The sequence below is a fragment of the Elephas maximus genome, chromosome 26, assembly GCF_024166365.1.
Source record: "Elephas maximus indicus isolate mEleMax1 chromosome 26, mEleMax1 primary haplotype, whole genome shotgun sequence".
Lineage (NCBI taxonomy): Eukaryota > Metazoa > Chordata > Mammalia > Proboscidea > Elephantidae > Elephas > Elephas maximus.
The window spans coordinates 13,628,703-13,644,346 of NC_064844.1; the positions used below are offsets into that span (position 1 = coordinate 13,628,703).

At 40.9% G+C, this 15,644-nt stretch overlaps 1 protein-coding gene across 3 annotated transcripts in view; it reads right to left on the bottom strand.

The window, feature by feature from the left end:
• PPP1R21 (protein phosphatase 1 regulatory subunit 21) overlaps positions 1 to 15,644 on the bottom strand; it is a 77,735-nt gene that overhangs the window by 13,110 nt on the left and 48,981 nt on the right. For all 3 annotated transcript variants that reach the window (XM_049870540.1, XM_049870538.1, XM_049870539.1), the window contains 3 exons: positions 13,709 to 13,861; positions 10,580 to 10,672; positions 6,322 to 6,564 (listed from right to left, as the gene is read on the bottom strand). In XM_049870540.1, the coding sequence (XP_049726497.1) occupies positions 6,322 to 6,564; positions 10,580 to 10,672; positions 13,709 to 13,861 (489 nt within the window). The remainder of the gene's footprint in view (positions 1 to 6,321; positions 6,565 to 10,579; positions 10,673 to 13,708; positions 13,862 to 15,644) is intronic.

Consider the following 15,644-nt stretch of genomic DNA (forward strand, 5'->3'; position numbering starts at 1 on the left):
CAGCTGATCTGTTTTCTGGCACTGTTCATAGGACGGAGCTGTGGTGGTTAGGGTACAGGCTCTGGACCCAGACAACTGGTTTGAATCCTAGTTCTGTCACTTATCAAACGAGGATATGATGGTACCTATAATTTCCTAGGATCTGTGTAAGGTCTGACTGAGTTAATATATGAAAAGTCTTCAGAACTGTGCCTGGCACAAGATTACTGCAATCACTATTACCATCTTCCGCGTCCTCCCTGGTCTAGCCTGGTCCCATAGTTACTCCCTGGTCAGCATTATTTCTACTGTTAGTTCAGTTAAAAGAAGAGGGTAGGAACAGATGCATGGAACCAGGGAGAGATGAGGGGAGAAAGAAGAGATCAGACCCAATGGAGAACAGCCTGTGACACTGTCATGGACGGAATCGTGTCCCCCAAAAATGCCAACTTGGCTAGGTCATGATTCCCAAAGTTATATGACTGTCTACCATTTTGTCATCTGATATGATTTCCCCATGTATTGTGAATCCTAATCTCTGCCTGCAGTTGATGAGGCAAGATTAGATTGTTAAAGAAGATCAGGGTGAAATGTAATTCCCTTATGCAGGTCACATTCCTGATCCAATGCAAAGGGAGTGGCCTATACCATCTTTTATCTTAAAAAAAAAAAAAAAAAAGGAAAGGGAAGTGAGCAGAGAGTGGGTACCTCATACCACCAACAAACAAGAGCCAGGAGAATAGCATGTCCTTTGCACCTGGGGTTCCTATACTGAGAAGCTCCTTGACCAGGGGAACACCGATGACAAGGACCTTTCTCCAGAGCTGACAGAAACAGAAAGCCTTCCCCTGGAGCTGATACCCTGAATTTGGACTTGCAGCCTACTAGACTGTGAGAGAATACATTTCTCTTTGTTAAAGACATCCACTGGTGGTATTTCTGTTATAGCAGCCCTAGACGACCAAAATAGATCCCATCAATGAGACAGACTTTTTTTCTGTCTGGAAACAGGCTCTGAAGGAAATTCCACAGATGAGTGCGTGGTGGCAGTGTTTCATTCTCAAATGGTCCTTGGACAGATGTCAAAATTCTGTTGTTTGTTGAATGTCCCTCTCATTACTTCATTTATAAACCGTAGCTAAATGTTAAACCTCTGACATGGGATGAAAGCAGATGTCTTCCCCTATCATGAGGCAATGTACAGGATTTGTGGTCAGGACACAGGCTTGTAATCGGGAGAACACTATAGGATCAATCTGCGAGCACGGTGATCCTCCAAGTCAAAGCTCTGAGAAGTCTGGGTTTTTTGCTCGTGTTTTGCTTTTCTAAAATTATCAATTCTTTTTTTTTTCTCACCTACATTTTATTATAAGAATTTTCATATATACAGAAAACTTGGGAAGCAGGTACAGTGAACATCTGTATAGCCATCATCTTGTTATTGTTGTGTGCCATCGAGTTGATTCTGGCTCCCAGTGACCCTACAGGACACAGCAGAACTGCCCCATATGGTTTCCAAGGAGCCGCTGGTGGATCCTAACTGCCAACCTTTTAGATTCAATAATTGTTAACATTTTGCTACATTTGCTTTATTTATCTGTGAAAATATTTTCTGAGCAATCTGAAAATAAGTTGACATTATGACACCTCACCCTACGTACTTTACCATTTAGCTTCAAAAAATAAAATTTTTTCCTTGTATAATTATATCATTACTGCACCTAAAAAAATTAATGCTAATTCTGCTTCAAAGGCCAGTGTAGCAGGGGCAGTGGTTTGGGGACCATGGTTTCAGGGGACATTTAAGTCAATTGGCATAATAAAATCTATTAAGAAAACATGATGGATCCCACTTTGAAGAGTGGCGTCTGGGGTCTTAAATGTTAGCAAGCAGCCATCTAAGATGCATCAATTGGTCTCAACCCACCTGGAACAAAGGAGAATGAAGAACACCAAAGACACAAGGCAATTATGAGCCCAAAAGACAAAGGGCCACATAAACCAGAGACTACATCATCCTGAGACCAGAAGAACTAGATGGTGCCTGGCTACAACCGATGACTGCCCTGACAGGGAACACAACAGAAAACCCCTGAGGGAGCAGGAGAGCAGTGGGATGAAGACCCCAAATTCTCATAAAAAGACCAGGCTTAATGGTCTGACCGAGACTAGAAGGGCCCCGGTGGTCATGGTCCCCAAACCTTCTGTTGGCCCAGGACAGGAACCATTCCTGAAGCCAACTCTTCAGACATGGATTGGACTGGACAGTGGGGTGGAGAGGGATGCTGGTGAGGAGTGAGCTTCTTGGATCAGGTGGACACTTGAGACTATGTTGGCATCTCCTGTCTGGAGGGGAGATGAGAGGGTGGAGGGGGTTAGAAGCTGGCGAAATGGACACGGAAAGAGAGAGTGGAGGGAGAGAGAGGGCTGTGTCATTAGAGGGAGAGTAATTGGGAGTGTGTAGCAAGGTGTTTTTTTGGTTTAGCAAGGTGTATATGGGTTTTTGTGTGAGAGACACTTGATTTGTAAACTTTCACTTAAAGCACAATTATTTAAAAAAATTTTTTCAAAAAGAATTAATGCTAATTCTGAGTTTCTGACACTGTTAAGATGCAATGAGGTATGCTGTTGTTAAGTGCCATCAAGTCAGTTCCAACTCACAGTGATTGTACATACAACGGAAGGAAAGAAACACTGCCCTGTCCTGTGCCATCCTCACAATTGTTGCTATGTTTGCATATATATTTTTTTCTCTCTTTTTATTCTGTTTTAAATGAAAGTTTACAGTTCAAGTTAGCTTCTCATTCAAAAATTTATACACACAGTTATGTGACCCTATGTGCTCTCACTATCATGTGGCAGCACACTCCTCCTTTCCACCTTAGATTTCCCATGTCCATTCAACCAGCTCCTGTCCCTTTCTGCCTTCTCATCTTGCCTCTGGACAGCAGCTGCCCATTTAGTCTCATATATCTACTTGAACTAAGGTGCACACTCTTCACAAGTATCATTTTACATCTTATAGTCCAGTCTAATCTTTGAAGAGTTGGCTTCGGGAATGACTTTAGTTGTAGGTTAACAAAGAGTCTGGGGGCCATGTCTTCTGGGGTTCCTCCAGTCTCAGTCAGACCATTAACTCTGGTCTTTTCACTAGAATTTGAGTTCTGTACCCCACTTTACTCCTGCTCTGTCAACGACTCTGTTGTGTTCCCTGTTAGGGTGGTCACTGGTGGTAGCCAGGTGCCATCTAGTTCTTCTGGTCTCAGGCTGATGGAGTCTCTGGTTTATGTGGCCCTTTTTGTCTCTTGGGCTAATATTTTCCTTGTGTCTCTGGTATTCTTCATTCTCCTTTGCTCCAGGTGGGTTGGGACCAACTTATGCATCTTAAATGGCCGCTCACTAGCTTTTAAGACTCTAGACACCACTCACCAAAGTGGTAGGCAGAACATTGTCTTAATAAACTTTGTTACGCCAATTGACCTAGATGTCCCCAGACCCCTGCCCCTGCTACTCTATCCCTCAAAGTGTTTGGCTGTATTCAGGAAACTTCTTAGCTTTTGGTTTAGTCCAGTTGTGGTGACTTCCCCTGTATTGTGCGTTGTCTTTTCCTTCCCCTAAGATAATTCTTGTCTACTATCTAGTTAGTGAATACCCCTCTTCCTCCCTCCCCACCCTCGTAACCATCAAATAATGTTTTCTTGAGTTCTTATAATAGTGGTCTCATATAATATTTGTTCTTTTGTGACTGAATAATTTCATTCAGCATAATGCCTTCCAGATTCATTCATGTTATGTTTCATGGATTCATCTTTGTTCTTTATTGTTGTGTAGTATTCCACTGTGTGAATATACTATAATTTATTAATCCATTCATCTGTTGATGGGCACCTAGGTTGTTTCCATCTTTTTGCTATTGTGAACAGTGCTGCAATGAACATGAGTGTACATTTGTGTGACGGCTCTTATTTCTCTAGGCTATATTCCAAGCAGTGGGACTGCTGGATCATATGGTACTTATATTTCTAGCTTTTTCCAAATCAATTTCCAAAGTGGTTGTACCATTTTACATTCCCACCAGCAGTGTATAAGTGTTCCAGTCTCTCCACAACCTCTCCAATATTTATTATTTTGTGATTTTTTGATTAATCCTAGCCTTGTTGAGGTCTCATTGTACAATGTTTTGATTTGAATTTATCTAATGGCTAATAATCATGAGCATTTCCTCAAGTATCTGTTAGCCACCTGAATGTCTTCTTTGGTGAAGTGCCTGTTCATATACTTTGCCCATTTTTTAATTGCATTATTTTTCTTCCTGTTTTTGAGGTTTTGTAGTATCTTGTAGGTTTTAGAGATTAGACCCTGATCAGATATGTTGTAGCCAAAATTTTCTTCCCAGTCTGTAGGCTGTCTTTTTACACTTTTGGGAAAGTTTTTTGATGAGCATAAATGTTTGATTTTTAGGAGATCTAAGTTATCTAGTTTCTCTTCTGGTGTTTGCACATTGTTAGTAATGTTTTGTATTCTGTTTATGCCATGTATTAGGGCTCCTTGTGTTGTCTCTCTTTTTTCTTCCACGATCTTTACCGTTTTAGATTTTATATTTAGGTCTCTGATCCATTTTGAGTTAGTTTTTGTGCATGGTGTCAGGGATGGGTCTTGTTTCATTTTTTTTGCAGATGGATATCCAGTTATGCCAGCTCCACTTGTTAAAGCGATCATCTTTTCCCCGCTTAATGAACTTCGGGCCTTTGTCAAATATCAGCTGCTCATATGTGGATGAATTTATGTCTGGATTCTCAATTCTGTTCCATTGGTCTATGTATCTGTTGTTGTACCGGTACTAGGCTGTGTTGGCTACCACGGTGGTATAACAGGTTCTAATATCAGGTAGTGCGAGGCCTCCCACTTTGTTCTTCTTCTTCAGTAATGCTTACCTTATCTATGGCCTCTTGCATATATATCTTAAAAATAAAAGTTGGTTTGTAAATTTTATTCTCGGGAATGCTGTGGATCAGGTGCAGGCAAAGCTGAGAAGGACCATGACTTGCTCTTCAACAGCATCGATAAACTAAATGGATAAAGTCAGAAGAGCACACTCCTTGGGAGCAGGGCCTGTAAGAAGCTCCACAGCTCTCCCCAAGTTCCTCCGAAAGGCCTGTAAAAAGACCCTTCTGACTATGAGGGTTTTTTTTCCCCCCCTTCTTAAGTTCTCCTTTTCTAGATTTTTCTGTTTATTTTTTTTACAATGGCGAGAATTTTATAATTAGAAAATTTTTTAAAAAGTAACTTTGGACTCTGTAACTCCAATACAGACGTTTCTTCACCTTTTCAATCACTGCAGTTAAAAATAAGGGCAGAAACATAAAAAGACCAGACTTACTGGCCTGACAGAGACTGGAGAAACCCTGAGAATATGCCCCGGGCGCCCTTTTAGCTCAGTAATGAAGTCGCTCCTGAGATTCACCCTTCAGCCAAAGATTGGACAGGCCCATGAACAAAATGAGACTAAAGGGGCACACCAGCCCCAGGACAAGGACTAGAAGGCAGGAGGGGACAGGAAAGCGGGTAATAGCAAAACCCAAGGTCGAGAAGGGGAGTGTTGACATGCTGTGGGGTGGTCACCAATGTCACAAAACAATAAGCGTACTCATTGTTTAATGAGAAGCTAGTTGCTCTGTAAACCTTCATCTAAAGTACAATAATAATTAAAAAAAAAAAAAGGCAAGAAACAAGGTTGCAAGATAACTTGCCAGATGCTGCCTTATGAAATACAATTAACCTGATGGGTTTCTGTATTATATATATGTTACAAAGCTTTATACCATCAAGTAATCCACCACATAATTGGTTACAAATGGTGTTTATTGTCATTTGCATAAAAAGTTAGGCATTTGGCTCTTGGTCAGAAATATAACCCCGTATCATAAATGTTTCTATGAAAAAACTGCATCATCTTAAATTTGACTTACATTTGCGTATATCTTTTCTAGAACACAGCCTTCTCCCTAGGGACCAAAACCAAAATCCACTACTGTCCAGTAGATTCCGACTTACAGTGACCCTACAGGACACAGTACAACTGCCCCAAGGAGTTTCCAAGGAGTAGCTGGTGGATTTGATCTGCCAACCAACCCTCTGGCTAGCAGCTGAACTCTTAACCACTACGCCACCAGGGCTCTCACTGTGGGGAAGACTCGTAAAATCACTGGAATTTAATGGAGTTGCTTTGTGAAGTGCATGGATCATTCCTGTTACAAACACTGATAACGTAGTTTAGATGGTTAACGTTGAACTCAAGGTTACATCCTTACCAAAAGCCAAGGGCCACAAAAAGAGACTTACCAGACTGGTGCTCTGAACAGGCTCCGGCCCAGTCTTGGCTGCGGCTTCTTCCTGGCCCGGAGCATGAAACACAGCAGCAGTTTCCGGGGCCAGCCCAACCAGCTGCCCACTCCCTGTACTCTTCAGCTTATCTGCAATTCGCTGGTTTTCTTTCTCCAGCTTGATTTTGGCTAACTGTGCTTCTAACATCCAATGTTCTTTTTCCTGCTCCAGTTTAGAAATCTTCTCCAAACTTTGCTGAACCTTGAAAAGTAACAGAGTTTTATACCTTAGAGGATGATAACAGACAAAACTAAGTGGCCCAGAAATACTTTTTAGAATGTAAATCAAAACTACCTTTCAAAGGTGAAAACAAAGCTTGACCCTGGAATAGGGAAAGATTTATTAAGCAGAGTACAAAGAGCACAACCATAAAACTGAGAAATCGAACTATAGTAAAATAAAAGAAAAAAACCCTCTATACATCAAAAGGTGTCAAGACAGTGAAAAGGAAAGCCACAAAATGGAAGAAGACATTTCAAAGCATGTGTCCGAGAGAGAGGACTCATTCAGAACAAATGAAGGATTCCTACAAATCAGTAACAAAAAGGTAGATAACCCAAGAGAGAAATAGTCATACACACACACACACACACACACACACAAACACTTGAACAGTCACTCGAACAAGACTGTTGTGGTAGCTGTTGTGTGCCAACAAATCAATTTCGACTCATAATGACTCGACAGAACAGAGTAGAAATGCCCCATAGGGTTTCCTAGGCTGTAATCTTTACGGAAGCAGACGGCCAGGTCTTTCTCCCACAGAGCGGCTGGTGGGTTCAAACTGCGGACCTTTTGGTTAGCAGCTGAGCACTTAACCACTACGCCACCAGGGCTCCTTTGAACGAGACTACGAACATATACAAAGAGGGTGCTCAATAATACTATTCATCAAGGTACTACTCATCAAGGGAAAGCAATTTAAAACCACCTGAATGACTAAAATTAGAGAGAAAATAACTAAAGGTGGGCACGTCTGTGGAACAATTGGAACTACATACAGCGCCGGGAAGAGTGAAATTTGGGACGAACACTCTGAAAAACTGTTTGGAAGATCTCTGAAAGCTGAACGTATCATATCCTATGACCCAGCCATTTCACTTCTAGACTTATACCCAAGAAAATGTATGCATATATTTACCAAAAGTCACATATAATAATGTTCATAGCAGCATGATGGCTTGAAACTACTCAACTACTCATCAGCTTTAAGAATGGATAAATAAATTATGTATATTTGCAGAATGGAATACAAAACAGAGATGAAAATGAACACATTACAACTACCTGTAATAACATGGACATTACAAACACAACGTTGAGCAAAGGAAGCCAGGATACACAGTATGTACTGAAAGAGCATATACTTCACAATCGCATTTAACAAGAAGTTCAGTATCAGGCAACAAAACTAAGCTATGCTGTTAGAACTCGGGATAATGGTTATATCTGGGGGACAGAACAGTAGTAGCTGGAAAGGGGCCCGAAAAAGGCTTCGGGGGTCCTAGTAACTGTTTTCTGTTTTTCAAGGTTTACCTTATATAAAACAAAACCCACTGCCGTTGAGTTGATTCTGACTCATAGAGACTCTGTAGGACAGAGTAGAACTGCCCACAGGGTTTCCAAAGAGCAGCTAGTTGATTCGAACTGCCCACCTTTTGGTTAGCAGCCAAACGCTTAACCACAGTGCCACCAGGGCTCCTTACCCTACACAGAGGGATGGTATAATTTTTTTTTTTTTAATCTGGGTACTGGTTTCATCAGTGTGTTCACCTCATAAAAATTCACCAACATGTGCAATAATGATTTGTGTAATTTTCTGTAAGTATATTTCAATAAGAAGTTAAAAAAATTCTCCAGGCAAATAAAATTCGAGATGCCATAAATGACGGCAATCATCAAGTAAGTTCCAAATGCTTTAACAACTATCACGATTAAACAATTACTGTGGGCACTCTTCATAGTACTTTATCCCCCTGATGGACGCCTCCTAACAGGCCTACAATTCTCACTTCTCACAGGGGTTCCCAGCAGCTCGACCACTTTCAAAGGCAGCAAAGTGCAGAGCTGGATTTGGGCCCCCATCTGTCGGCTCACAAGCCTGGTTCTTTACACTATACCACACTGCCTCCCACTGGATCTATTAATCCTCACGGAACTCTGAAAGGTAGGTATCCTCCCACTGGAGAGAGGGAGGACATGAGGCCTAGAGAGCATATCTGACTAGCACACAGCTGCTCAACAGTAGAGTGGGACAAGCGTTAGCTTTGAAGTCATGCGGTTCTGCCACTTGCTAGCCATTTTACTTGGGGTCAAAGTTACTTAATTTCTCTGAATCTTACTTCCCTCACACAAAATAAGAATATCGAAGATGAATTTCTATGGTATCCTACATTTTGTTGTCTCAGGAATTTGGTCAGAAATTACTTTACGGATTAAACTTCTAGATCCAACATCCTAGGGCATTAATGTCAAATAGGTAAGTGATATGTTTCCAATGAAAATAAGGTCAGTATAGACAAAGTATTGTCTCAGATGAATGTACTTCTGCTGTCTTTCAACATTTCCAAACCTAACAGCAAGCCAGGTGTTGAATAAATCTCTTGACATGTTAAACTGGTGTCAATGTGTAGCAACTTCTGAAAAAGACAGTACTACCACCCACCCCCAACCAGTTCGTTTCTGCTCATTTAAGAAATGAAAATATCTCTGGGCATCTAGCCCCTCTCTCCTTTATTGCCTTAATATTTCAGGTATTTAAGTCTATTGCCTAGAAGAATTAATCATCACGGCCAAAGTGAGTCGATACCACGTTAGTGGCAATTATAACACCAACTGAATATTTACTTATGTAGCCTTCAATTTAGGCCTATTTATGTCTTTTTTTTTTTTTTATGCTTTAGATGAAGGTTTACACAGCAAATTAGTTTCTCGTTAAACAATTAATACACATATTATTTTGTGACATTGGTTGCCAACCACACAACGTGTCAACATTCTCCCCTTCTTTACCTTGGGTTCTGCATTTCCATTTGTCCAGCTTTCCTGTTCCCTCCTGCCTTCTCTTCCCTACCCCTGGGCTGGTATACCCAGTCAATCTTGTATACATGGTTGAGCTACGCATATTACTGTTTGTTTTATGGGCCTGTCTAATCTTTGGCTGAAGGGTGAACCTCAGGAATGACTTCAGTACTGAGTTAAAAGAGTGTCCAGGCTCATACTCTCGGGGTTTCTACAGTCTGTCAGCCTAGTAAGTCTGATCTTTTTTTTTAAGTTTGAATTTTGTTCTACATTTTTCTCCAGCTCTGTCCTCTATTGTGATCCCTGTCAGAGCAGTCAGTGGTGGTAGCCAGGCACCATCTAGTTGTACTGGACTCAGTCTGGTGGAGGCCGTGGTAGATGCGGTCCATTAGTCCTTCAGACTAATCTCCCCCTGTATCTTTAGTATTCTTCATTCTCCCTTGCTCCCGAAGGGGCGAGACCAGTGAAGTATCCTAGATGTCCGCTCGCAGGCTTTTAGGACCCCAGATACTACTCACCAAAGTAGACTGTAGAACATATTCTTTATAAACTATGTTGTGCCAATTGAGCTAGATGTTTCCTGAGATCAGGGTCCCCACAGCCCTCAGCCCAGCAATTCAGTCCCTCAGGGAGTTTGGATGTGTCTCTGAAGCTTCCATGACCTTGCCTTGTACAAGTTGTGCTGGCTTCCTCAGTATTGTGTACTGTCTTACCCTTCACCAAAGCTATCACTCATCTATTGTCTATTTAGTGTTTTTCCATCCCTACCCCTCCCCTCCCTCATAACCATCAAAGATTGTTTCTTTTTGTGTGTGAACCTTTTCATGAGTGTTTACAATAGTGGTCTCATACAATATTTGTCCTTTTGTGATTGACTTATTTCACTCATCATAATGTCCTCCAAATTCATCCATGTTATGAGATGCTTCACAGATTCATTGTTGTTCTTTATCATTGCATAACACTCCATTATGTGTATGTACCACAGTTTGCTTATCCATTCTTCTGTTGATGGGCATGTAGGTTGTTTCCATATTTTTGCTCCTGTGAATAATGCTGCAGTGAACATGGGTGTGCATATGTCTATTCATCTGACGACTCTTCTTTCTCTAGAATATATTCGTAGGAGTGGATTTGCTGGATCATATAACACTTCTACTTTCTAACAATTACCATGGTTTTCCAGGAGCCATACCTGTTGTGCAAGGCCTTCTCGACTTTCAGTAGAACTCAGAAGGACCCGGCGGTTTGCCAGTGCTTCTTCATAAGGCACAGACTCTAAGAGGGGCTATGGAAAAAGCATCAGAAGAATTAAAGGAAAAATAGTGTACCACTCCCCTGATCCTACATATGCAAATAAGAATGTTAAATGGGGTTTGGCAATCAGATGTATGCCAACACAGACTACTTCCCTTAACACATACGGAAAAGGACCTTTTTTTGAGGAAGAAAAATAACAAAGGGGAACTTGTACCAGCTATAAGCTACACTAACTAAAACCATATGGATTTGCACAAAAATAGACTGATGAAGGAACAGAAAATTCTAAAACAGACAAAAGTATATGCGAAATTGATTATGTGACAAATGTTGCATTTTTAATTCAATGGAGAAAGGATGGGCTGGATAAATGGTCCAAGGACAACTGATACTATTTGGATCCCTATTTCACACCTTATAACACGATAAATTTAAATGAGGATTTAAATTCAAAAATTTTGACCACAAAAATACTGGAAGAAAATATAGATGACTATTTCTCTAATCTTAAAAAGTACCCCTGGCTGCGAATCACCATCGTAAGAAAAGAGACATGATATAAAAATTAACACCTCTATTTTGAAAGAATATAGCAAACTGGGGGAAAAATACTTCCAACATAAACAGAGGATTAAAATTCTTAATATATGAGAAGCTCTTTCAACCCTAATTAAGGACATCTATTTAAAAATAGGTTAAAGGTCTGAACAGAGAATTGACAGAATATAAACAAACTTTAAGAAGAATGTTCCACCTGACTAATAAAAATGTAAATTAAAACAATAAGGAACCTCTCATCTCTCAGACTGACAAATATTTTTTAAGATTATAATATCCTTGGTTAAATTTATACTTCTATTGCCAGTAAATTATTAAGTAGGTAACCTTCCCAAACTGTAGTTTGGCAAAATGTGCTAAAATTTGAAACACGTGCAGACTCTGAACCGGTAATTCTATTTCTGTGATTTAATCTTAAAGACATAATTTTTAAAAATTTAGAATATAGGGAGATAGGGAGCCTTATACATTGTAAGGAATGTAAAGTACTGCAGCCACTCTGAAGGGCAATTTGACAGTAACAAAAGGAGCAAGCCACATGACCTAGAATACTCCATTTCTCAGTAGCTACTCTAGAGAAATACCCACACATCTGCCCAAAGAGTCATTTACAGAGCCAGCCATTGTAGTAGTATTTTAATAGCAAAAAAGTTAAAAAGATCCTAAAAGCTCACCAATAAGGGAATACCTAAATGAACCAAAGAACTCTGATATTGTACAATTCCGTGCCATGTATAAACGGAATACAGCTAGCCCCATATGTAAGGATACTGACAGATCTCTAAAACATATTTTAAATGAAAAGCAAGTTGCACAATAAAACATACATTTACATGGAGAAAAATACTATATGTTGTCTATAGGTCTGTATATGGAAACTCTGGTGGTATAGTGGTTAAGAGCTACGGCTGCTAACCAAAAGGTTGGCAGTTCAAATCCACCATGCGCTCCTTGGAACCCCTATGGGACAGTTCTACTCTCTCCTGCAGGGTCGCTATTAGTCAGAATAAACTGGACGGCAATGGGTTCAGTTTATCGGTTTATATAACCAAAAAAACCAAACCCGTTGCCATTGAGTCAATTCCAAGCGACCCAATATGACAGAGTAGAACTGCCTCATAGGGTTTCCAAGGAGTGGCTGGTGGATTTGAACTGCCAACCTCCTGGTTAGCAGCCATAGCTCTTAACCACTGCGCCACCAGGGCTCCAAAGGTGTATATAAAAGCTCAGGAAGAGTCTAGAAGGTTATACACCAAACTGATAATAACTATGGTTACCTCTGGAAAGCAACTGGAATTCGAGACTATAATTTACCTGTAATGTTCTGAATTAATGTAAGACTGTGTTTATGTGTCAGGTGCAATTAAAAATTAAAAAGAAATGAAAAGGATGAAGTAAAAAACAAATGCACAAAGTTGCATGTACAATAATACCTACGGTAGCATTGTTCGTAACAGTGAAAAATGAGAAACAACCTTAATATCCACCAGCAATGCTTTGGGCTAATTAAATTATTGCACATTTACAGAATGAAATACTACAGATAAAATATTATTGACACATTAATGATGGCAATCCTTTATAGATACATATAAACTGGTATATAAAAATATTCACAACGCTTAAGAAGAAAAAAACCAGAGGTTAAAACAGTGATATGCACAGAGGCACATTTTGCTTTTTGTAGCATATATAAATGTGTGCACATTAAAATTCTTTTTGAAACATATACTCCAAGAGAATTAACAGTAGTTGTCTTTGGGTGGTGGGACCTGAAGTGATGCTAATTTTCTTCTTCATGTACCTCTATCTTGTAGTTTCTTTTTACAATGACTATGTATTTCATAGTCAGAAATCATTAAAAACACATTTCGGTTTTTTGTGTTTTATGATGTTCTGAAGTCTGACACTTACTGATTGCCTGGCTGCCTTGCCCTAGGCATTCCGCTCAGCACTAGGGACGTGAGGCCAACATTGCCAGCTGAAGCTTACAGGCAAAGCTGCTTATCAGGTGAGATTAGGTCTCTTGTCACCTCCTCCTCCCCACAGACCAGAGGTGTAGCAAGGGCTGTTGTTGTTAGATGCTGTACCGTCGAGGCAGTTTCGACTCACAGTGACCCTATGTACGAAACACTGCCCAGTCCTGTGCCATCCTCACTATCATTTTTATGCTCGAGCCCATTGGTGCAGCCACCGTGTCACAACAGGGCTAGAGGAGGGCATCTGCCCTGGATTCGAGAGTCCAAAAGGGCACCAGACGAGGCCACTCAGCAAATCTCCACCCCCCTTTGACGAGGGCGGCAGGGTGCTCAAACTTAGAGATTGGTCCCGGGCGCTTGTTATCCTCCCTACGCCTCCGCCACAGACCCTCCCCAATGCCTACCAACTACCTGCACCCCAAAATTGTGTAAAACCTAAACAGTATGAATTGTGGGAAAACTTGCCGTTCTCTGGAATTATCCCTGATTTTTCCTCTGATTGAAATGTTACAGAGCAGCTCACAGACCTTTCTCAAAGCCTTCATGTAGGCAGCGGCTTTCTTCTTGTACTGCAGCATACACTCAGCTGACAGGGGACTAATGAACCCAGCTGCTGCCTTGGGCCCATAGCTCAGTGAAGCAACGAAGAAGTCCACGTTGTTGCTGAAGAAAGAGGCCATCTAAATGAGGCGCAACAAGAAGACAGATTTGGTGTTCCAGTAATATATCTAAACATGTATCTAACAGTTTACAGAGAAAAGTTAAAGATGTTGAAAATGGAAATGAAATTTCAACACCTGCCCAAAAGCTCATGTTTATTGATTCGAGAAGACCTAGGCAATGATTTATAATAAAAAGAGGATACCAGTATAAATACTGAGACCAGACTTCTAACATGTCCTACTCCAGACAATTTCTATTCTGCCTGAAGACCAAGACAGACTCTGATTTACTCTGTAGGTGACATTCATGAGTTGTTCACCTCATTAATTTCTGCCACTGTTTTACGACCATCTGTGTTTGGCTGTCTACATTCTGTTCGTATTTTATCTTTGAATGCAGAAGTATTCTAAATGTCCAACAGAAGACATGACACACACACCTCGAATATGTAATCTCTACTCGTTTATTCTGCAAAGCTCAATTTGTGGATTACAAATATAATAATAGTTTAAAAAAGACTGGAAATTCAGTAAATCCTTGTTATTTATACATTTAACATTTGTTAAATTTATGTAACAGCCACAAAGATCCAATTCTGCTCAGCTATGATTTTGAAACTATGGCGCTACATGAAACAGTCATAAGAATAAAACTGTCTTGAAGGTTCTTAGTCAGAAAAAAGAAAGCTTTAGATAAAGAGTAAGTGAATTGTGAAACGGCATGTTATACCTTGACAAAAATTGCTCAAAAATTAAGTGAAAAATCATTAATGGTCAGAAAGGTTGCAATTTTCATCAGTGTTTTACTTTGACAAATGAAATTATGTTAGGTAGTGTGGGTAAAGGACCTAGTTTTACTGCAGGTAAGGTAGCCTTTGTTCTTGGCTCCAGAGAAATAACCTTTGGAGTGATTGGGAAGCCTGAACCTGGGACATCCGGGCCACACTAGAGGACTGGTGCTGACTCTTGGGGGCTGGCCAGACCAGAAAAGACACACCTAGGAGGCTGCTATCAGCTAGCCTCGGGAGGCATGATTTAGCCTACCATGCGGGACTGGCTGATAAAAGCCAGGAACACTAAGGCTCAGAGAGCTTCCTGGTTGAACAAGAATGTCTGGGGTTGGGAGGGTAGTGTGTCCCTTGGGACATGGAAACTCCATGTTGGGAACCCTCTTGGATCCCAGTCCACGTGTCTCTTCATCTGTACCCTTTTATGGTTGTAATAAATCTGTAACTGTAAGTATGGTATAAAACCAAAAACCAAACCTGATGCTGTGGAGTCAATTCTGACTCATAGCGACCCTATAAGACAGAGGAGAACTGCCCAATAGGATTTCCAAGAAGCAGCTGGTGGATTCAAACTGTCGAACTTTTGGTTAGTATCTGTAGCTCTTAACCACGAGGTAAGGGCTCCAAGTATGGTATAAAAACCAAACCAAACCCAGTGCCATCAAGTCGATTCTGATTCATAGCGACCCTACAGGACAGAGTAGAACTGCCCCACAGAATTTCCAAGGAATGCCTGGTGGATTCAAACTGCCGACCCTTTGGTTAGCAGCCATAGCACTTAACCACTACGCCACCAGGGTTTCCCAAGTATGGTATATCCCCTGTGAATTCTGAGAGTAGTCTCAGCGAAATTATCAAATACAAAGGGGCAGCCAGAGACTGCTAAGGGTGTCATGTGGACTCCTGAGCTTACAAATGGTGTCCTGAAGGGGTAATGGGAACCAGCCCCGAATCTGTGGCCAGCAGGTCAGAAGGTTGGGGTGTCATGTGGACTCCCCAAACTTTAGGCTGCC